Source organism: Tupaia chinensis, unplaced genomic scaffold (assembly GCF_000334495.1).
Source record: "Tupaia chinensis unplaced genomic scaffold, TupChi_1.0 Scaffold146140_1, whole genome shotgun sequence".
Lineage (NCBI taxonomy): Eukaryota > Metazoa > Chordata > Mammalia > Scandentia > Tupaiidae > Tupaia > Tupaia belangeri.
This window is the reverse complement of record NW_006205995.1, coordinates 1697679-1721214: the sequence shown is the minus strand read 5'-3', so window position 1 is coordinate 1721214 and position 23536 is coordinate 1697679. Positions and strand designations below refer to the sequence as shown.

General features: G+C 39.3%; 1 protein-coding gene across 1 annotated transcript in view; it reads right to left on the bottom strand.

Annotated features, from left to right (window-relative positions):
- Positions 1–23536, bottom strand: part of DMXL2 (Dmx like 2) — a gene marked incomplete in the record, with an annotated part of 190092 nt that overhangs the window by 23017 nt on the left and 143539 nt on the right. The window contains 8 exon segments of the mRNA XM_027768392.1: positions 649–734; positions 1515–1645; positions 9130–9308; positions 13383–13631; positions 16199–16329; positions 19124–19200; positions 21136–21327; positions 21767–22839. Coding sequence (XP_027624193.1) covers positions 649–734; positions 1515–1645; positions 9130–9308; positions 13383–13631; positions 16199–16329; positions 19124–19200; positions 21136–21327; positions 21767–22839 — 2118 coding nt within the window.

The following is a 23536-nucleotide window of genomic DNA, read 5'->3' as shown; positions in this document are numbered from 1 at the left end:
GAAAGAGGGTTGGAGAGGGAAAGTCAGAAAGTAACCCCTATGAGGGATGGCCACACGCCAATCTCTTCTCTTCCATTTTTCCCTCCTTTCTGGATTTTAGGCATACATGCCCAGCATATCTGGAACTCAAACAAATGGGATCTAGCAGACTTAACTACCAAGCTGCCGGCTGGCCCTGGGCTTTCAATCTTTTATACAGACGATGATTCTTGCTATGAATTAAAACCACAGACTGGATCCTAAAATAAAAAGGCCTCGTAAGATCTCCAGTGATGGGGGCCACCAGGTGGCACGGTAGTTAAGGCACTAGACTCCCACACGGCCAACCCGGATTCAAATCTTGGACCCAGCAGCTTGAAAACCATACCAGCGCATATGCCTACATGCCCAAACCCCCCCAACAGGAGACTGGAGAAGAAGAGATAGGGGTGTGGCCATTGTCCATCACATGGGGGTGGGGGTTGATTTCTCACTTTCCCTGTCTCTCTGGCAAACACACAAGCCCTATGGCAAAACCTGAAAAGACAAAACAAAACAAAACTCCAGTGACTTATTTAAATACCAAATGGCCTTTTATAAAGATTTTATAAAGAAAAAACTGTTGGTAATTTATATTTAATAACATTAATATTTTAATTCTAAACTCACCAGAGAATTCCAGTCCGGCGATGGGAAAGAAATTCTTGACATTGTGAAGTACTAGCTTAACCATCGTCAAATGAAGAAGAGCCCAGCTGTTCAAGGGAGGCAAAAAAAAAAAAAAAAATCTTAAAATCTTAATTAAAGTAAAATCACAGGAATAAGGTAATTGTGTAGCCCAATATCCAACCTCCCAAAAAAACTGTCACTGATATTTACTATACAAAAATATAGTTTTTAAAAACATTATACAACTATAAATTAGACTTGTATCTGAAAATCACCTAGTGGAAAAATATTTACCACAAAATCACATGGAATTTCCTCGCACATCAATAAATTACATTTTTTTCTCACGAAATATGCTTGTGTTTGTACTCTGAATGAAAGCTATTCTTTGGAACTGGATGTGAAAGAAATACTCAGCTTTCTTTCTTTTTTTTTTTTTGGAGAGGTTTTTATTTTTTTCCCGCTATAGGGCGCATGCGCTCGCCAGACAGACAGAGAGAGACATAGAGACAGAAAGCGAGAAATCACCCCCCAAGGGGGATGGTCATGCCGCAATCCCTTCTCCTCCATTCTCCTCTTGGGATCTTGGGCACGCACGCACACGCGCCCGGCGTGAGTTCTAAGCCACCGGGCCCGGGACGTGAACCGCGGTCGACTACATGGGAATCCAGCAACATAGCCATTACGCTAACTGCTGGTTCCCAAGAAATACTCAGCTTTCTAAAAACTGATCTCAAAGATGCAGAACTCCTAACCTAAAAACATTAGCCAGTTCTTAAAGAATGTCATTTAAAAACTTTTACAGCAGGACGTTCTGCAAAAGAAAGGCAGAAGGTAAAAAAAAAATGAAAGAAAGCTTTATTTACCTATAGGAATTTGGATCCTGGTGCTCCTGTATTTGTGTATCTGAAAAAAAGGCATCATCTTCTTCTTCATCACTATGAATGCTTTCATCAGAATCATATATAACACCACTATCAGACAAAGGGAGAAATGGCTGCAATAAAAGGTAAAGTTATTTCCTAAATATATAATTTCACAAATAGAGAACATATTTTAAAATACATAATTAAATATATAAATTATTTTTGATACAAATGTTATATATATCTTGGAATATATAATATATGAATTTCTTCTTTTGTGGGGGAGAGGTTTTTGCTATAGGGCACATGCGCTCGCCAGAAAGACAGAGAGAGACAGAGAGACAGAAAGCAAGAAGTCGCCCCCTAGGGGGCATGGCCACGCTGCAATCCCTTCTCCTCCATTCTCCTCTTGGGAGGGATCGTGGGCACGCATGCACACGAGCCCGGCGTGAGTTTAAGCCACCAGGTCTGGGACTCAAACCGCGGTTGACTACATGGGAGTTCAGCGACATAACCATTACGCTAACTGCTGGTCCTGTGAAAATATTTTAAATATATGTATTTTTGCTTTAACTGGAAACAACATTTTAAATGATGTTATTCTAAATAAAAATGTCCTTTATGGGCCCAGCAGATGGTGTAGCAGTTATGTCACTGGACTCTCACATGTCCAGCCACAATTCAAGTCTTGGACCCAATGGCTTGAAAATCACGCTGGGTGCGTGTGTGTGCATGCCCAAGATTTGAGGAGGAGAATGAAGGAGAAGGGACTGCGGCATGGCTATCTCCCTGGGGAGTAATTTCTCATTTTCCCTCACTCTCTCATTCTCTCTCTCTCTCTCTCTCTCTCTCTCTCTCTGGCGAGCGCAAACACCCTAAGGCAAAAACCTCTCCAAAAAAAAATAAATAAAAAAATTCTTCTTCAGATGATACCATTCTCATGAAAGTCAAGAAAACCAGATAAAGTTTTCAGATTTAATAAAATAACTGACACAACATAGAAAAAATTTAAAAGCAATGGTTTTCTTCTTCACCTAATCTTAGCCAAAAGCCCAAGAACTGATTCATGATTTACTTCTCACATCTGAGCAATACGAAGTTAGAAAAGTCTGAGTCTGTAGTGGCGCGGCGCTGATGCAGCTGGCCCATGGGGGAGAGGTCCTAGGTGTGTGCCTGGGGAGGCCCCTAAGCTCACCATCTGTGTGCACACCTGTGACCTGGGCTAGCTGGACTAGAAGTAGATTGTAGCATGAAGACCCTGTTAGTGGTGCCTGTCTCTTTGCCTCTCTTTTTCTCTCTTATAGAACTAAATTAATAAACTTTTTAAAAAAGTTAGTAAAGTCTAAAGATAAAAGGTCTACTGTAAAATTTAAATTATGAAAACTTGTGAGAAAGCTATAGTTGGAAATTATAAACTCTTCCAAAACTATACAAACTGAAATGTTTAAAAACTATAATTTTTAAAAATAATTATTTAATTTTATTATTTAAAAAAATTTTTCTATAGGGTATGCATGCTCACCAAAGAGAAAGTGAGAAAGCAAGCCACAAGGTCTAGGACTTGAACCACAGTCAGCAATGTGAGAGTCCAGTGCCTTAATCACCATTCCACCTGCTGACTCCAAACTATAATTCTTAACAAATTAAATGATATAGGTTTTAAGTAATTGCAACAAAAATCCTCATGATTTTCCTATTTTAAATTAAGAAAAAAAATTATTTTAATTGCCAGAGGGTACATGCACTTGCTGAGAGAGAAAGAGAGACAGAGAACCCCTAATGTCTATGCCACAGTCCTTTTTCTTCTGTTCCTTCTTCCCTTTAGGATTTTGGGCATGCATGCACATGTACCCAGAATGTTTTTCAAGATGCCTGGGCAGAGATTCAAACCATGGTTGTCTATGTGAGAATCCAGTTAGCTAAACCCCTGAGCTAAGGGGCTGGCCTTCTTTTTTTGTAATTGTATAATGATTCTAACTTCATGGGGAAGAAAAAAACAGATAGGATTAGCTGCAAAATGTGTTAAATCAAAGATGCCATTTCTATTTTTTTTTTAAGAGAGATATTTTTACTATAGGGACTGTGCACTTGCCAGAGAGAAAGAGAGGCAGAAATCAAGAAATCATTCCCCAGGATGGATGGCAACGCCACAGTCCCTTCTCCTCTTTTTGAGGCACCCAGTCTGAGTTTTAAGCTGCCAGATCTGGGACTTGAACTGTGGTCAACTATGTGGGAGTTCAGCAACGTAACCATTACATTATCTGATGGTGCCCAAAGATGCCATTTCTTAGTGACTATTAAAATAAGTAATTAAAAGAAGTGCAGTCTAGCAATTAATTGGTAGAAAAATAGTATAGGTATAAGAATTTAATCTATGACAAAGATAACATCATAAGTCAGTCGAGAAAAACAAGGATTGATGAGTGATGCTAGAACACCTAGTTGACTATGTGTGGGGACAGGAGATAAAGAAAGAGATGAAGTCTGATCCTCACTTTATTCTATTATAGATAAGAGAATTACTAGATAAGAAGGAAAAAGAAGCACAGAAGGAAACAGATGGAGATGAATAAAATAATAAAATTAAACATATTGATTAGTGTAAAAGTTTTTTTCTGCTTAAAAACAATGTAATAATCATAAGGAAATCTTAGTAGATATAATTAAATAAACTTTTAAAAATATCTGTGCATCAAAATCATCAGTAACAAAACTGCAAAGCAAATAGCAAACTGGAAAAAGCATCATAAATAAGACACATCAATAACATCTTTTATTTAGTAATGATATTAATTTATAAAGAATCCATAAAAAGTAAGGGAAAACATTACAATCCTAATAGATAATTCAGTTAAAAATGTAAATAGTCAAGGGTAGGTGGGGTGGTGGATAAGGGCACTGGACTCCCACATGGCCCACCGCGGTGGGCCACTGCCTGGTGGCTTGCTTTCTCACTTTCTCTCTCTTTCTCTCTTTCTCTCTCTCTTGATCTGTCTCTCTCTGGTCAAATTAAAATAAATGAATAACTAAAGTTAAATAAAGACAATTCTTTAAAAGAAATAAAAATAAAATAAAAATAAATGTGAACAGCCAATATATCTAAGTGGAAAATCAAATGGCAATAAACTCATAATTTTAACGTCACTAATAAAAACTAAAATTATTTAATCTGTGAGTAAGAGCAGATGCTTTCACTATTCTCAAGAAAGTATAAATGAGTAATCTGGAAAACAATATGTATCAAAGCCTTCTTTAAGTTTACACACTTGGTCCAGCACTATTTTTTTAATGCCAGAAGGCAAGTATACATACAAGAGACAGACAAGGGGAAAGAGAGACAGAGCAGGACAGAGAGAGAAAGAAAGCACCCCCCAACAAACAGGGCCTTATCAGGCTGTAATCTCTTCTCCAATTCTCCACCCGGCCCAATACTTTTTTCTTTTTTCTGTTTTTGTTTTTGTTTTGAGAGTCTTTTGCTATAGGGCATGTACACTCGCCGGCAAGTCAGAGAGAGACAGAGAGACAGAAAGCAAGAATTCACCCCCCAGGGGGGATGGCCACGCCACAATCCCTTCTCCTCTTGGGATTATGGGCACGCACACACATGCGCCTGGCTTGAGTTTAAGCCACCAGGTCTGAGACTCGAACCACAGTTGACTACATGGTCCAGCAGCATAGCCATTATTACGCCAACTGCTGGTCCCATCAATACGTTTTAATAAAATAATGAAAACAAGCAAGGTTTAATTTTTGTTGTTGTTGTTTTCTGTTTTTTGAGAAATTTTTGCTAGAGGGTGTGTGTGCTCACTAGAGAGACAGAGAGAGAGATGGAGAGACAGAAAATGAGAAATCACTCCCCAGGGGAAATGGACATTCTACAATCCCTTCTCCTCCATTTTCCTCTTGGGATTTTGGGCATGCACGCACACGCACTCGGCGTGAGTTTAAGATGCCAGGTCCGAGTCTCAAACCTCAGTCAACTACATGGGAGTCCAGCAATGTAACCACTGCGCCAGCTGTTGGTCCCACAAAGCTTATCTTAAAACATATTGATCTCAGCATCATTTATAAAAATTTTAAAATACTGAGCTGTTGGAAAAGTCATGAGGTATTTTTTTCTATGGTTTCTAAGTAAAAAATGTGTCATGACTTTTCCAACAACCCAATAAATGTAGTAAATCTCTAAGAGGCAAAGATTAAGCAAACTGTAATATGTCCGCCAAACAGAATCGCTATGCGGTCATTAGAAATGATGCTTATCTGGGAACCAGCAGTTAGCGTAATGGCTATGTCACTGGACTCCCACATAGTTGATCGTGGTTTGTGTCCCAGACCTGGTGGCTTAAACTCACGCCGGGTGCGTGTGCGTGCGTGCCCAAGATCCCGAGAGGAGAATGGAGGAGAAGGGATTGCGGCGTGACCATCCCCCCTGGGGGGTGATTTCTCGCTTTCTGTCTCTATGTCTCTCTCTGTCTGTCTGGTGAGCGCACGCGCCCTACAGTGAAAAAAACCTCTCCAAAAAAAAAAAAAAAAGGAAATGATGCTTAGCTGGAAACAACGACCAACCCATTCAGCACGAGAACCCCTCAGCACCTGACTGTGGTTTCGAAATATTGTATGTCATAAAAAGGAAACAGGTTCTTTGGAGAAATATTTGTTCTAGTCTGAGGCAGGAAATATGCACGATTGGCCTAGAAAAACTTAAAGTAGAAAGCGAGGAAACTCAAAAACTAGCTGAACAGTCCCAAAAAGATCCAGGAGCCAACGGGCAAGGACGGGATAATGTAAGTACCAGTAATTACTGCAATGAGTTAAATCACATAAAATGCCCTTAAATCCACAAGACCACGTCAAACTAAAAGCAAAACAAAATTTACTGGCTTCCCCTGAAGGGTACTAGAGAATCAATTCATCATTTTGAGAACTCATACGTAACAGAAAAAAATAAAGCATTTATCTAATCTTTCCCATTCAAAGTGTACTGCAGGGTAATCAAATAAGCTGATGAAGACATGTATTCCAGCAAATAAATGAAAAATGAGTGATATGATTATACTATAATTTAAAACAGCCACTGAAATAACTGAGTTAGGCAAAGATTATCAACTACCACCACCGACAGGGAGCCTCTTGATGCAAATACATAAAACCACTTATGAATTTAATCCTGTACTCCCCCTTTTTACCCAAACAAATGGAATCAAATTTAACTTTTACTTTACAGGAAATACAGGATCTAGTGGAATATATTCAGAGGAACAAAATATGGGGATACCATCGGCAAAATCCATTAAGAAAGTCTACAGGACGAATTTTTTTTCCATTTTTTGTTTAGGGTTCATATGATCACCAGAGTGAAAGAAAGGAGAAACAAGTGTCCCTCAGTGGGGTGTGGTCAGACTCGGAACACACATGCACATAATCCTAGTGCATTTTTCAAGCCACTGGCACTGGAATTTGAACTGTGGCCAGCCATGTGGGATCTAACGCTCTTAACAATAACAACTAGGCTATGGGGTCAGCTCTCTGCAGGACAAAAAGGGTTAATGTTTACAAAAGAGATGCAAATGAAACCTATAGTTTAAATGAGATTTAAAACATAGTAACCACTTGTGACACATGAACTTTATTTTAGATTCTGATTTAAACAAACCAGCTGCACAAAAACACTAACATTGTAATTAGGAAATGTGAACACTGACTGCATGCTTGATAACATTAAAAAATTATATGTATGTATGATCATATTAATGTAGTCCTGTTCATATAAATACTGACATATAATTATGTATCACTCGACAGTGAGACAATCGTGTTGTGGGAAGACCACGGCGTCTCCCCACACAAAGCCAGCAATCTAGCCTGCTGGGCTCCCTGGTATGATCTTACCGGACAGCTATGATACACACAGCCACCGCTGACCTGACCACCGCATGTGGCATGTGACTGTATTCGGGAATAAACTCATCATGTCTGGATTTGCTTCCAAACAACCTAGGGAGTGAGTAGAGGTACAAAGGGAATATGACTATCCATGAGTTGATCATTTTTGGAGAAGAAAATGGTAGATAAGTACTCATATTCTATTCGCTCTCCTTCTGGACATGTTTGAAGTTTTACATACTTTAAATGATGTGTTCCTAATAGTGTAGGACATTGCTTACCTTGTAATGTTAATTGAAAAAAAATGAAAGTACATACACTCATCTATTATACATTTTTAAATCTGAGGAAAAAAATTAAAAGCAAGGTTTCTGAAGTATTAACAGCTGTTTCTGGGTAGCTACGTGTTGTTTCTCATAAGCATTTCAGATATATACACATATATATATGATATTGATATATATACACACACAAATACATTTGCATTTCCAAATTTCAAAACTTTAATCTGAGGAAATGTTTTTGAAAACCAAAAATTAACTAGGTACATTACCGTTTATGGATCTTTCCATTGACATCACATTAATGATGCAATGGGCTTTCATAATGACAAAGAAAAATTTTAAATTAGAAAGACAAGGTTAGAAATTATCTATATATTTTAAGAGTACTTTACTCGTTCCCAAATTTATTAGCTAAATACAAATAAATGCAAGTCAATCAGCAGCCTCAAGGGACAGGTCCGAATGACCCTGGAAATATAAATTAGAGTCCAAATGGAGTGCAAATCAGGAAACGTCACTCATCATTTGCCTCCCGGGGCCTTCAAACGTTAGCACAAGACACAGGCACCTGGAGGGCGCCCTGACACACTGATGCTGGTTCTCAGTCCCAGAGCTTCTGACTAACAGGTCTGCAGGGGGGCCCAAATCTGCATCTCTCAGAAGCTCCCAGGTGATGCTAATATTGCTGGTTCTGGGACCACACTGTGAGAACCACTAACATAACCACAGTTTTTAGATAACAAAATAAGGTTTCAAAACTCACTTTGAAAGACTTTTTATAGATTAGCTTTGCCTACCAAAAACAGTGGGATCAGGACCTCAAGAACTCTGAGCTGGGATCTAATGAAAATTTTTAAATGGGAAGATCGGGAGATACACCCCTTATGTGCATGCACAGCAGGGTGGCAACACTGTCATCACATGGAGAGGGGACACAGCAAAGGAGGAGGGAGGGTGGTGAGCTAAAGAAAGTAAAGTGCACAAAAGCAGATGCGAGCCTGCACCTAGGACGGCAGGAAATGGGGCTATCATGGATCTGATCCCCGTTAAGTGTCCTCATCCCTAAGAAGTTTTCTCAGCTTTGGGGAGACAGAAATATGACATGCGGTCTCACCATGGCCAGATAAAACCCACAAATGTTCACCCACCTCCTGCTCTAATCCCATGCTGACCAAAGGAACCAATCAGTCATTAGAAAAAGAAGGCACCGATGAAATGCTAATAAACTGACTTCCGGTTTATACTTAAGATCCAGATGATTTTAGTTTATCTCATCCCTCATCAAGTATGTGATCATCGCTGAATTTACTATGACTACTAGTTTCTGAACTCAAGAAATTAAATGCGTCCACTATGGTGATTAAATCGAAAAGCTCCCCCATATGTGATAAATATACAAGAGTTAATAAAACAAATATATTTAATGAAAGCATCCTCACACCCCTTACCTTTGCAACAAAATAGTCCCACATACTAAGTTCAGGAGGAATGAATTTTTCTTTGTAAGATGGTCTTTCTGCTGGAACCGGTGGTGGGGTAGCATCTTTAACAGGCCTTCCAGGGACCAGCATTCGCATGTTGAATCTCCTACGGTGTTTATCTATGTCTTCAGAAGGGACAGGAGGTGCTGAATAAAGATGAGGGGATAAGCATTTATTTTCCATTATTAATTCACAGAGTCAACCTTTATTTTATTTTTATTTTATTTACTCTTGCCATCTTTCAGTCTAGACCAAACTACTCTTTTCTGTGCCCCTCAGTTACACCAAGTTCACAAGCATCCTTAATCACAGAGTAAAGGAAAAGATGACTGAAAAAACTTCAAATCCCAGCCAAACGCTCCTTGTTGCCACTCTGGGTATTTCTGAGATCCTCTCTCTGAACCTGTTGCACGCTGTTAGCTTTACGGCCTTGGCCTTTCCTGTTGTGTCCATTCTCAGTAATTTGGGGCACGTGTACCTTTATAGTAAGACTGGAAATGGGACTTTTTGTCATTTTCAGAATGGAAAATAGGATCATTTTACTTACCAGCTCTCCCTCCTTTCAATAACTACAATCTACACAGAGTCGATAACTTTTTTCAAGAAAAGTTACTCATTTAAAATTTTCTGAACAATAATTGAGCTTTCATGATAAAAGAAAAAAATAGTGTAGTTACTGCATCTGCATTAGTTTTCCAGCAGTTGTGACCAAGATGCAGATAGGGACGGGGCATTAAATGACAGCTTGCCATGACATAGGCCATGTGCTGTATGAGTAAGAATTAAAGTAACTCTACACGAAATAACTGGTAAATTCAGTAAGAGGGGGACTGAGCGACTACTTCTGGCTGTGGTTCAAGAAAAGTCACTGAATATGAGGAGTAATGCCTGCCTTAGAAGGGCAGGAGCCCACCGGGAAAAGGGGCAGGGACAACAGAAACAAATGACCGAGTGAGGTTTGGATGAATGAGGAGTCAACTACTTTGGCCAGATGGGAGTCAGGGAGAGGGGTAACTACCACAGTGAGTCTAGAGTTAGGACATGAAGCTGGAAATTTGCCTTCTGAGAGAGTTTCACTAAAGCAGCCTAAGCTAGTCACATGATGAGGTGTGGTTTGTTTGATGAGAGAAAAGATGAAAGACAATGACAGAAGAGCCTAAACGAGGATGCTGGGTGGTAAAGACCAGAGGAAGAATTAGATATGAGGGACACATAAAAAGAAAAAATCCATTCATTCATTTTAAAAGTTAATTCATTTATTTATTAATTAGACCTAACTGAATATGAGAGGGCAGAAGCAAGTCAACCTGCCCGTCTCCTCCACCTGTCTTAGTCAGTCCCTGCGTTATTAGCAGAAATATTTGATTATTAATCACTGGAGGTTTATAAAGAAATAGGCATCTGCTAACTCGCAATTTGGTGGCTGGTAAGTCCAAGAACATAGGCCTGGAATCAGGCAGGGCTACACACTGCTGATAGAATCGCAGGCGGCAGGCAGCAGGTATGGGCAGAGAGAATAAACCGTGAGCAGCTCTCTTTAACAACCAGCTCTCTCAAAAACTAACCCCTCCTCACAAGAGCCAGTACTCGCTGGGTTTCAGGACACAACATCAATGTACTCATGAGACTCATGGTGCCTCCGTGATGCAATCACTGTGATCCAATCACGGCCCACTAGGCCCCACCACCTCCAACTTCAAACTCCAAAATGTAAAACTCTGGGAGAAAAACCATGATCCAACTAACACCTACCCATCACAGAAAATGGTAGTCTACCCTGACTCCCCTCTCTCCCATACTCTGCACACAACTCATCAACAGATCCATCAGCTCTAACCTCAAGTTATACTCAGAACGTGACCTCTTCTCATTCTGTCCATGACTACCACCCTAGGCTAAACCACTATGATTTATTTTCAATTGATGTGAAATTTATACAGCATAAAACTAACCAATGAGTAGTGTACTATTTAGAGGCACTCAGTGTGACTGCAACGTTACGCGACTGCCATCTCTATTAGGTCATCGGCAAAGTCAGGACATATTTTCCTGTCCTTCTATGCTAAAATATGTCATGACTTTCTCAACAATCCAGGAGTTCCAAAGCATCCTCATCTCCAAAAGGAAACCCCATATCCATCAATCGGTCACTTTCCACTCTTACCAACAACCATCAATCTCTTCTGTCTCTCTGGATTGACCTATTTTGAGTATTTCATATAAACATGTGTGTGTGTGTGTGTGTGTGTGTATACACATACGTGCGTATCTGTATATATGTATAGCTAAGTGAATTATATATATATTTTTTGCTATACTGCAAGTGCACTTACTGGAAGGAGACAGAGACACAAAGAGAAAGAGACAGGGAAAGCCTTTCCGGGGGGATGGCCACATCACAATCCCTTATCCATTCTCCTTTTGGGATTTTGGGTACATATATACACCCCATATATATTTCAAGCTGTTGGTTCTAGGACTCAAACTGCAGAGTTGGCCATGTAGGATGCAGCCTCCTTAACCACCATTCACTGGCTGGCCCATCTCTTGGCGGTATTTTTGAGGTTCGTGCAGACTGCAGCATGCATTAGTACTTCATTCCTTTCTACAGCTGATTAACACTCACTGTATGTTATAGATCACAGTTTGTTTTTCAATTCATTCTTGGTGATAACCAACAATTATCTGTATTGGATTATTAAGAGAGCCTCCCACCCAGGCTCCCTTTCATTCTTGTTGCATAATATATTCTCTGCAAAGCAGCTAGAGTTCTTTTGAAAACCAAATCAGATTGTATCACTCCTCAGTTTAAAAACTCTCCAGCAGTTTCCTCTTTCTTTAGAACTGAAGTTCTTATCAAAATTTATGAAACCCTCAGGACCAGCAGTTAGCATAATGGATATGTCGCTGAACTCCTATGTAGTCGACTGAGGTTCGAGTCCCGGACCCAGTGACTTAAACTCACGCCGGTCACGTGTGCGTGTGTGCCCAAGATCCCGAGAGAAGAATGGAGCAGAAGGGATTGCAGTGTGGCCATCCTCCCGGGGGTGATTTCTCGCTTTCTGTCTCTCTTTCTGGCGAGCGCTCCCCCCCTACGGCAATAACTGCTCAAAAAAAAAAAAAAGAAAAAGAAAAAAAAATTTATGAACCCCTCAAAGACCTTGCCAAAGAATGGCTCTGTCAAAACTTACGCTGAAAAAAAAATTATGTTGAAACTTAACTATCATTGTAAAGGTATTAACAGGTAGGGCAGAGTATGAGTGGATTAGGTTATCAGGGGTCTGCCCTCATGAGAGATGAATTTGTTCATAGATTAATGGCTGGGTGAGTTATCATGAGAGCAGGCTGTTGGAGAGGCAATCTTCTTTGGCTTCCTGTCTCACACACACTCTTGCTCTGTCTCCTACCGTGATGCAGCAAGGCCCTCACCAGGTGCTAGCACCCTGCTCCTGTGCTCCCAGACTTTCCAGCCACCAGAATCACGACCTAAACAAACCTCTCTTCCTGTAAGTTACCCAGTCTCAGATACTCTGTCATAATAATACAAAACAGACTGAGATAATGACCATCAACTTAATCTGAAGTCAACTGCTGGTATCTTCTGTGAAGATTTTGAAGATTTATTTAAATCTTTATTCTCTTATTAAGAACTATCCTTATTCTATGACTTCAAGCCTTAACATTATATCCTCACTTACCTTGACTTTTCGTCTATTTCTCTTTCACTTCCTTCAAACCTGTCCAGTTTTATTGATCTTAAAAATGTTATTTCCAGTACCAGTAGTTGGCTAATGGCTATGTCGCTGGACTCCCATGTGGTCCACTGCATTTCGAGTCCCAGACCTGGTGCCTTAAACTCACGGTGGGCACGTGTGCATGCATGTCCAAGATCCCGAGAGGAGAATGGAGGAGAAGGGGTTGCAACGTAGCCATCCCCCCTAGGGGGTGATTTCTTTCTTTCCGTCTCTCTCTGTTTTTCGGGCAAGCACCCATGCCCTATAACAAAAACCTCTCCAAAAAACCCCAAAATGTTACTTCCCATAAAGTAACCAACTAAATTTTTATTCTAATATGAGTTTAGTTATTTACTATTCGAACAGGAGTCATTCTACTTTAATCATCACTGATTTTCAAAATAAAATTTATTAAAACATTAAAATATATTTTATGTTACCATTGGAAGTTATTTACATACAATAGATGTATCAAACATATCTTACCTGAAATATTTTCTGATTGTCTTCGAGGTTTTACAACAAGTTTTACACCCCCTCCGAAAACAGCAGCCCACATTCTATTATTTAAAGGGTGGGCTGCAAGGCGAAACAATTCATTGGAAGAATTTGTAGCAAGTGCATGTATCAATAAACTTAAGTAAACGGCAACAACAGCTTCGCACAACAAAATGTTCAGCTTCGGCTGATCTTCATCTTGGGCTGAACTCAAGAGGTTAATGAGAGAACTCACACCTGTAAGGGCACATAAGAGCACGAGAAGCACATCGGCATAAGGTACCAGAAGGAAAAAACACGTATTTCCATTTATCCAAAATGATGTACCTACACTTTACCAAATAAAAAGCTAGATAATCTGTGTAAACAAGAAATAATGGTAGGAGTGAATTATCACCTAGAGAATAAAGAGTCCCTTAGTCTGTACTGATACAATAGAAGAATGAATAAATAAATAAAAAGCAGGAAAAGGAAAAACTCTTCCTGATAGTACAATTTCAATGAATAAGCAGGAGTAATGACAGAATTATAAAATCACCATCTATTGGGGCGTCAGAAAAGTCACGACGTATTTTTCTCTTTTCCTATTTAAAAACTGTGTCTTGACCTTTCAGACAACCCAATAGTAACCCCACAGCAATATTGAATTTAGGCAAGAATCCTGACTTGATGCCAAAATGATCAGGTGCAAGTGTGCTCATTTATACACTCTTATCCCTACAGATACTGAAATTCAAAGGGAAGAACAGCTGTGTGAAGGCGGATCAGGAGACACCCCCTCCTAAGCGAGCAGAGCTGGGGGCACAGCAATGAGGACAGCTGACATCACGTGCCTGCTGACGTCCTCTGCACTGAGAAGGGCACGTCTTTTCTGTGACGTCCCTGCCGAAGGTACATAACCTTAATCTAATAGTAAGAGAAAAACAGAAAAGCCCAAATTGAGGGACATTCTAACAATGTGATTGAATAGTACTCTTCAATAGTGGCAAAGTCATGAGAGAGACAAAGGCAACTGACTCCACAGAGAGGAGGTGAAAGACATTATATCTAAATGCTACATGGACCAGAGAAAGGACCCAAGTGGGACAACTAGTGAGATTTTTTTAAAAGATCTACAGATTTACAGACTAGAGGGCAGTATTTTATCAATGTTAACATGTTAAACGGGGCGACCAGCAGATGGCGTAATGTTTATATTGCTGGACTCCCACGTAGTCAACTCAAATCCAGCGGCTTAAAATTCACAGCTGGAGCATGTGCATGAGTACGTGCATGCATGCCCCAAATCCTGAGAGGAGAATGGAGGATAAGGGACTGTGGGTGGCCATCCTCTAAAGGGGTGATTTATCTCTTTCTGTCTCTCTCTGTCTCTCCTGTCTCTTCAGTGAGTGCAGGTGCCCTATAGCAAAAAAAAAAAAAAAAAAAAAAAAGTTCAAATGGGCCAGCGGGTGGCATGATGGTTAAGGAAGCTGGATCCCATATGACCAACTGCATTATTTGAGTCCCAAACTCAGCATGTCTAGGCACCTGTGCATGTGTGCCAAAATCCTAAGAGGAGAATGGAGGAAAAGGAATTGTGGTGTGGCCACCCGCCAGGCACCTCTTTATGGTGAGCACATGCACCCTATAGCAAAAAGAAAAAAAAAAATTAATTCAGGGCCCAGGTGTTGCACAGTAACACAGTTGAATCCACATGGGAGAGGTCCAGGGTTCACATTCTAGGATCTCACTGAGCACACCAGGAATACACACTTGTGCCCATAGTCCAGGCCAGCTACACTGGAGGGACCACAGAGTGAAGGTACTATTGAAGCTGTGTTTCTCTCGTTCTCTGTCTTTGTCTCTCTCTCTCTCTTTGATGGAAGGAAGGAAGGAAAGAAGGAAGCCTCTAATTCAAAATCACTAAGGATAAGGAATATAATATACTCAGTCTTATAAAGGACCTTAAGACCTTGCTTTTTCATAAACTGGTCAACACAGGTCATTTTTTTTTTTTTTTTTTTGTTTTTTGTTTTTTGGGTTTTTTTGGAGAGGTTTTCTCTATAGGGCTCGTGCGCTCGCCAGACAGACAGCAGAGAGACAGAAAGCGAGAAATCACCCCCCAGGGGGAATGGCCACACCGCAATCCCTTCTCCTCCATTCTCCTCTGGGGATCATGGGCATGCACGCACACGTACCCGGCGTGAGTTTTTTTAAGTCACCGGGTCTGGGATGCGAACCACGGTTGACTACGTGGGAGTCCAGTGACATAGCCATTACACTAACTGCTGGTTCCCAACACAGGTCATTTTTGAAGCCTTAATTTTCTGAGTTTTCATATGTTACAATACTTAAAAATTCCTAATCCATAGCAAAATAAATAAATAAATAAATAAATAAACAAACAAACAAACAAGCAAATAAAAAACCATTCACCAAAGCTATAAGGAATAACCATTAAGGAAAACTGGTCAGTAGCTTTTAAAAAATTAATTATTCTGGGACCAGCAGGTGGTGTGGTGTTTAAGGCTCTGGATACTCCCATGTGGCCAACCAAGGTTCAAGTCCCAGAACTGGTGGCTTGCTTTCTCACTTTTCCTCACTCTCGCTCTCTCTCTGTGTGTGTGTCTCTCTCTGGTTGGGTTAAAATAAATCAATGAATAAATAAAATTAAATAATTCTTCAAAAATTAATTATTCTTCTGAAAAAATTATTCCATCTCTCTTGTTCATGGAGTAAATAGGTAAGTAAAAGTTTAAAAATATGTAATTTTTGACAGCCTTACCAACTAGAAGATTAAAAAGGGGGAAAAATTAAATTCTCACCAGGCCATTGAGCAGGAGATGAATTTGGGGTTGCATGTTCTTCAATGCTTTCTGTCCTTAGTCTTCGACGATCACTTAAAAGAAGTCCTTGATAAGCCATTCCTGTAAACTGATTTCCTTCTGTATGACTGCTAAAACAAGTAGGTTCTGTTCTTTATTATCTTAAGAGGAGTAATAAGCAACTGCATTTTATACACATAATCTATTTTAGTTAGGTATAACAAAATTCTTAAAACTGAATTCATTGTTTTAATAAGAATTTATTACAGAAAGTTCTTCAAATTAGTTATAAATGTTTACTAATCATATTTTACTATGTTAGACAGATGACATTTAGTCTATTAAAATATTTTTCAGGGGCCTGGTGGTGCCACAGCAGTAATGCAACTGGACTCACATCGGAAAGGTCCTGGGTTTGGGTCCTGTGACCTCCCTGAGCATGCTAGAAAACATGTCTGTGTGCCATGGTCCATGCTGGCTGAGGTGAGGTGAGCCATGGTGTCAAGATCCTGTTACAGGTGCCTATCTCTCTGTATTTCTCTCTCTCTCAGAAAAAATTAACTTAAAGAAATGAACAAGGGAAGCAGCAGTTAGTGTAATGCCTATGTCGCTGGACTCCCACGTAGTTGACCGCGGTTCGCGTCCCGGACCCGGTGGCTTAAAACCCACGCCGGGCACGTATGCGTGTGTGTCCAAGATCCCAAGAGGAGAATGGAGGAGAAGGGATTGCAGCATGACCATCCCCCCTGGGGGGTGATTTCTCGCTTTCTGTCTCTATGTCTCTCTCTGTCTGTCTGGCGAGCACATGCACCCTATAGCGAAAAACCCTCTCAAAAAAAAAAAAAAAAGAAAAAGAAAAAAGAAAGAAATGAACAATATTTTTTCAGATGTCACTGATATTTCCATATTTTTTTAATTTGCACTCATTTTAGTTTTTTTTTTTAATTTTGCCAGCAGGTGCAGGTGCTCACCAGAGAGAGAGAAAGAGGGAAAGCACCCCTAATGGAGTGGTCATGCCACAATCCCTTCTTTTTCATTTCTCCCTTATTTCAGGACTTGGGCAGACACACACACATTCCCAGCACATGTTCTCAAGCCACTCAGTGAAGAACTCAAACTGAAAAGTCAGATATGTGGGATCTAGCTGACCATGCCACAAGCTAATGCCTCATTTTTATTTATTTTTTTTTAATCTGAGATAAGGAGACTGCTGTTGGTATTAGAATACAGTAGTTGGACATTTCAGGATACTAGTCTATTGCATTTCTTAACTCTGTAGAGTTGTATAAGCTTAACCCAGAATTAAAATATGGCTAAAATCTGGAGAATCATATTTTAGAAATACCTAAACCTAAAGGCAAATGTCCCTAAATATTTACTTTTCTTTGGTTAATAGCTATCTTTATGGAAATTAAAGAAATACAAAAGCAAAAGTAAAACTGAGTCACTGAGAGTATATCATGGTGTAAGTATAGGAAGTACACATTTTAAAATATATATTTAAATTCTCATTTGGTGCCATTTTACAAGTGACTGACAGCAAATGAGTTCTTTGATCATTTAGATGGCCAGTCTACTAAATCAACTTTTTCCCTTTATTTACGACATCTCCAAATCTTTGGAGTTATTTAGACATGGCCTAATTACGGTAAACTCAGAGAACAAGCCATTTTGAAAGAGTAATTATTTGCTATCAAATGTTCACATAAAAGGCTGTTAAAACTATAAGAAAAAAATCAAACGTGTACTAATATAAATTTTATGTGAATCTATTTCTATATTTCATTTAAATCTGGGTCTTCTAAGTGATTCAATTTCTTCTAAGTGATTCAGTTTCTTCTAAGAGATTTAATTTCTTACTGCTTCTGTTCTAGTAGGTAAAATGCAAAGTATGTTACTGATAAAGGCAAACTGACATTTAGAAAAATTTAACCATTACTTCTAATTGACACCACTTTTAAAGACTCTTATGGCATGTATAAATGGGAAAGTAAAATTTATTTTAATAATTTAACTTAATAAAATACTTTTTCGGGACCAGCAGTTAGCGTAATGGCTATGTCACTGAACTCCCATGTAGTTGACTGTGGTTTGAGTCCTGAACCGGTGACTTAAATTCACATCAGGCGTGTGTGTGTGTGTGTGTGTGTGTGTGTGTGTGTGCGTGCCCAAGATCCCAAGAGAAAAATGGAGGAGAAGGGATTGCAGCGTGGCCATCGCCCCTGGGGGGTGATTTCTCACTTTCTGTCTCTCTGTCTCTGTCTGTCTTTCTGGCTAGTGCATGCGCCCTATAGCAAAAACCTCTCCAAGAAAAAAAAAAAAAGTATATTTTTTTCATTTTCCCAAAATATTTTTCCTTTCTACATAAATAAATAGAAGCTAATCTAATGCAAAACAAAAAATTCTGAAGAAAAAATAATTAGAAAATTTCATATTATAAATTATTTCAGGGGCCAGCAGGTGACATGGTTATTAAGGCACTGGACTTCCACTTGGCTTACCACGGTTCAAATCCCAGACCTAATGGCTTGCATTTTCATTTTCTCCTCTCTCACTCTCTCATCTCTCTCAGGTGAGTGCATGTGCCCTCTACCAATTAAAAAAAGAAAAATAACAATAATGATAATAATAATAAAATTAAATTAAATAATTTTTAAAAATTCTTATTTCTTAAAACAAAAATGACAGTTTTGATGATCATTTACATTTACTACTTGTCATTTTCTGTATTTTCTGTGGTTATTAGCTGATAACTAAAATAAATAAATTATTTTCTTTCTGAGGCTCTCTTATCTAGTAAAATAACATGGTGGTCGTACTTGGGGATTTTTCAATCCCTGAGACATAGAACTTGAATAAAACTCTAGAACAGTTCGATGTTTTTGCTGTACTCGTACTACCTGGTTTTCCCTTTGCTTTTTTTACCTGTAGCTATGACTGTCGCACAATGCCTGGTAGATCGATGCAGACAGCGATGCCGCCAGTGAATGAAGTGTGTGCACCTAAAACCAAAACAGCCACAGTTACAGTTTGTGCTAACATTTCTACATAACATTAGTATCTTAAAAATCAGAAACTACTCGGGAAACTGAAAAATGATAAACGAGACTGGATTCTGTATGAGGCTATACTGCTGTAAAATGTACCCAACTCCTACCCACTTTTATACACGTGCCCACAACAAACCCCACTGATTCACACAAGCATCTACCAAGTAGTCACTTACTGTGAGCTGCCATTTACCAGGACCTGAGCGAAATGCCAATGTCAGTCTCACTGGACTTGTTCTATCTTAAACAGCAATGTGCAAACAAGTTGATTAAACTAGTACAGAATTTTTCAGAGCTCTGATTTAGGCTTGCCTACAAAATTATTCCTTGGATGAAAATAGACTCATCAATAAAAACGAATTATATGTTTAATAAATATATTAATCACTGTGTGAAATTGTTGATTACCGGAAGTCAAGTAATTTATTTAGTATTCATGATTAAGGAATAGTCTTAGAACTTAGAACTTTACACTTAGAAAGCTTACAAATTACCCACACATAAAGTAAAAACCATATCCTGAAATGCCATACTAGATCAGCATTTTCAGACTCACAGAATCTTAAAATTTGAAGGGATCTAAGAAATACCGAGTTGTCAAAAAAGTCATAAAGTATTTTTCTCTACGCAAAAATGTGGCATGACTTTTTTGATAACCCAATAGTATCGTATGCTAAAAGTCTTATCTAGATTACTCTTTGAAAGTCTCATCCAAATTTCTAGGAACTGGAAATATTTACTTAGAATTTATTTTATACCTTTTGTACATATTCATGTTAATATAACAAATACATGAAATAATCTCTGATAAAATACTGATACTGTTGAATTCACGTAAGTCTCTAATACACTGATGTAACCATAAATCATGGGTCCTACAGAAGAATGACTACCAGGGATCGAATATGCCTGTTAAACAAATACACATATTTATTGGAGACCTGAAATGTGCATCAGCCACTGGAACTGGAAGAAGCATAACATAACACACTCAGGCAGCCACACAGGAAGCCTGGAAGCCTGATCAACTCCCCAGATCCTGCCAAGCCTCCTAGTGTCTCCTGAAATGTATCAGTTTTTAAATTCTAAGTACAGGGTATGGGTTTAATTTGGAGTAGGGAATCCATCAGAACTCTGATTGTTCCTAACTACCACATAGCCTCCAATAAACACCATCCCCAAGAAAACAGTAACAAGGTACTTTCTCTGGTACCACTTCGTACCAATCACAGTTCCATCTCAGATACGTCATATACTTTCACATGTAAACAGTCATAAATAGTTGTAAGTTAAATCATTCACTTTAGGAGAATGGAGGAGCTAAAGAAATATTAAATAATAGGACTAATACTCTCTAGAAAATTAAAATGTATTACCAAAAAAGTATTTACCAGTCTTTTTTAAGAGAGATTTTTGCTATAGGGTGTGTGTACTCACTGGAGAGACAGAGAGGGCCAGAGACAGTGAGAGGGAAAGTGAGAAATCAGCCCCCAGGGGGGATGCCCACACCACAATCCCTTCTCCTCCATTCTCCTCTCAGGATCGTGGACAGGCATGCACATGCGTCCCACATCAGTTTTAAGCCCTGGGTCCAGGACTTGAACCACGGTCAACTATGTGGGAGCCCAGCGACATAATCATTCTACCATCTGCTGGTCCCATAAAAGTATTTATTTGTTTTAAAGGAAGACAGCGACTTTTCTAAAAGTAAAAAGAATGTAATTTACTTTAAAATTTATGTCCAGTGGACAGTCTTGAAATGATTGGGAGTGAGAAGGCAGCACAGAAGAACACTTTAAAATATTCCACCTTCAAATTAGAAGACAAGTGTAGCATACTTATCTTCCCAGTGTAAACAATAGCGAACGATCGTAAGCGTTACATTACCTTCACATCTTCAATAGTGGGGTGAGGAGGAGTTTTCATCTGGACAATGGTATAAAGAATGTCGTGGATGTGGTTATTTAGGTACAGCACAGGGTTAGCTATGACTGTTTTTGTTGAAGCAATACTTGCTGAAAGCAGAGGCAGGGTGGTGGGCAGCGGCAGTGGGGACTGGAGCTGCTTCACTGTCGTTTCCTGTGGGCGACAGCGAATTATTTTTTATAAGCGGTTAAAATGAAGGAGAAAAAAAATTAATAGCTATCCAATAAAAATACAGGAGATAAGTACTTGTGTAAAAGCAGTACATCCATTTACTGATTCACTCATTCTACAGCAGTTTATTATTGACCACCCAGTATGGGTGAGGTCCTATGCCAGATGCAGAAGAGCTAAAGATGAGAGTTGTCTGTGTTCTCAGGATTTTAAGCCCACCCTTATTTTTAACTGACACATAACTGTAAGCCTGTTCTTAATTACCAAAACTGTAGTCTCAGAAGACACACATGAATGCAGATATCTGCCTCCTGTGAATAAATAAGCTGAACATATTTAAATTAACTAATAAAAAGAGTTTAATAGCTATAACTGGAAAAGCTGAAATAACCCAGACTGAAAACAAAAGTGATATTCATACCTGCTGTGACTCTTGTAGCAAAAATTTGAGTTCCATCCTTACAGAGGCCAGACCACCACCTTGGGCCCCGTGAAGGCTACAGTAACTAAGAAACACTCTTAGGAGATCTTGATTTTTCTGCAACCACAACTTCCGTCTTTCCGCGTGCTCTCGTTTGGCCTGCAATCTCCGCCTTTCTATCTGGTGGCGCTCATAGGAACCAACGTCTGGTTTGTCCACCACTTCTTCCTGATCCAGAAGGTCACTCTCTACTTTGGAATATGTTTTACCGGCATACTCTTTAATAACAGATTCATGATTACAAATATCATGCAGAGCAGCGATTTCCTTTTCAAGCCAGTTATAGAGTTGAAATCTGAGTTTTCCTCCATCTACTTCATAGCCTGTGGCCAGTGTTCTTAGTTCCGTCATCAGGATCTTTAAGCAGGCTCTGAATTTTAGCTGTTCAGCAATCACGTCGACTTCAGTATCGCCGTCAAGGCCGTCCTCTTCCTGAGGGGTCAACAACACATTAGGGTCTGCAGACTTCTCATCTTCGTGTCTGCCTTCTCCCCTGGCATTTGTACTTTTCATTACTAAACCATCAGCATCTTCTTCCTCCTCCTCTAAGGCACTGTCACGATCTTCACCCCAGTCAAGGTTAAGAGGTTCCTCATCAACTTTTACTATCGGCTGACTCCAGTCGAACTGTGATGAAGTTACATTTGACCAATCAAGGCCAGAACTTCCACTCCCATCACTCCGAGTTTTCGATTCTGAAGGCACATCACCCATCTTTTTAGAAATAAAGTCAGGCTGATCTTTTTTTGCAGATGTTTTGGTTACTTTTGGAATTTTGGAAAGTACCTCTAAGGCTAAAACAGGGCATCCAACTTTGAAATGAGCATTTGCAGTAGTAAAGAATAATTTTCTTTCTATGAGGTTAATTTTATCAACAAGATTTTTCTCAGTTTTGAGACCTAAGGTGGCCAGCGTTCCTTCAGGAGAGGCAAGGTTTCTTCGGATAAGCAGAGGATGAGTTCGAAGGTAGTTGTAAAAACTAAACACCACTGGATTACAAGATTTGATGATAACTATAGAAATCAAACAGATACGATCACAAGGTATTGTATTAATTTGTACTTATACTGCAAAAGAATAAATATACGTCAGCATTTCCTTAAGGCAAATGACGGGGATCAGCAGGTGGCGTGGTGGTTAAGGCGTGGGACTGCCACATGGCCAACTATGGTTGAAGTCCCAAGTCTGGAGCTTGAAAACCACACTGGGTGTGGGTTGTACATGCCCAAATCCCTGGAGGAAAGTGGAGGAGAAGGAAATGCGGTGTGGCCATGCCCCTGGGGATGGGGGTGATTTCTCACCTTCCCTCTCTCTGTATGTCTGGTGAGTGCATGTGTCCTATGGCAAAAACCTAAAAAATAAAAAAGATAAATGACATATAAATATTAATCTAAGATAGGTTGAACTATGGGGCATCCATAGATTGATTAAATAGCTGAAATAAAAAGAATGTCCCTATATGCTATGGAATGATGTCCAGGATATATTAAGTAAAAGAAGGTGAAGAAAGTGTGTAAGACTAAACTACTTCTATTTGCTTATATTTTTAAAAGGAAGGAAAACATACAAAAATTTTTTTTTGTTTCCTCCCAAAGGGGGAAAGAAAAAGAGAAAGATTTCTCACAAATAGCTTGGTTTCACATATTTATTTCAAAACCATGTCAACATTTTATATAATATTTTTTGGAGGTTTTTTTTTTTTTTTTCGCT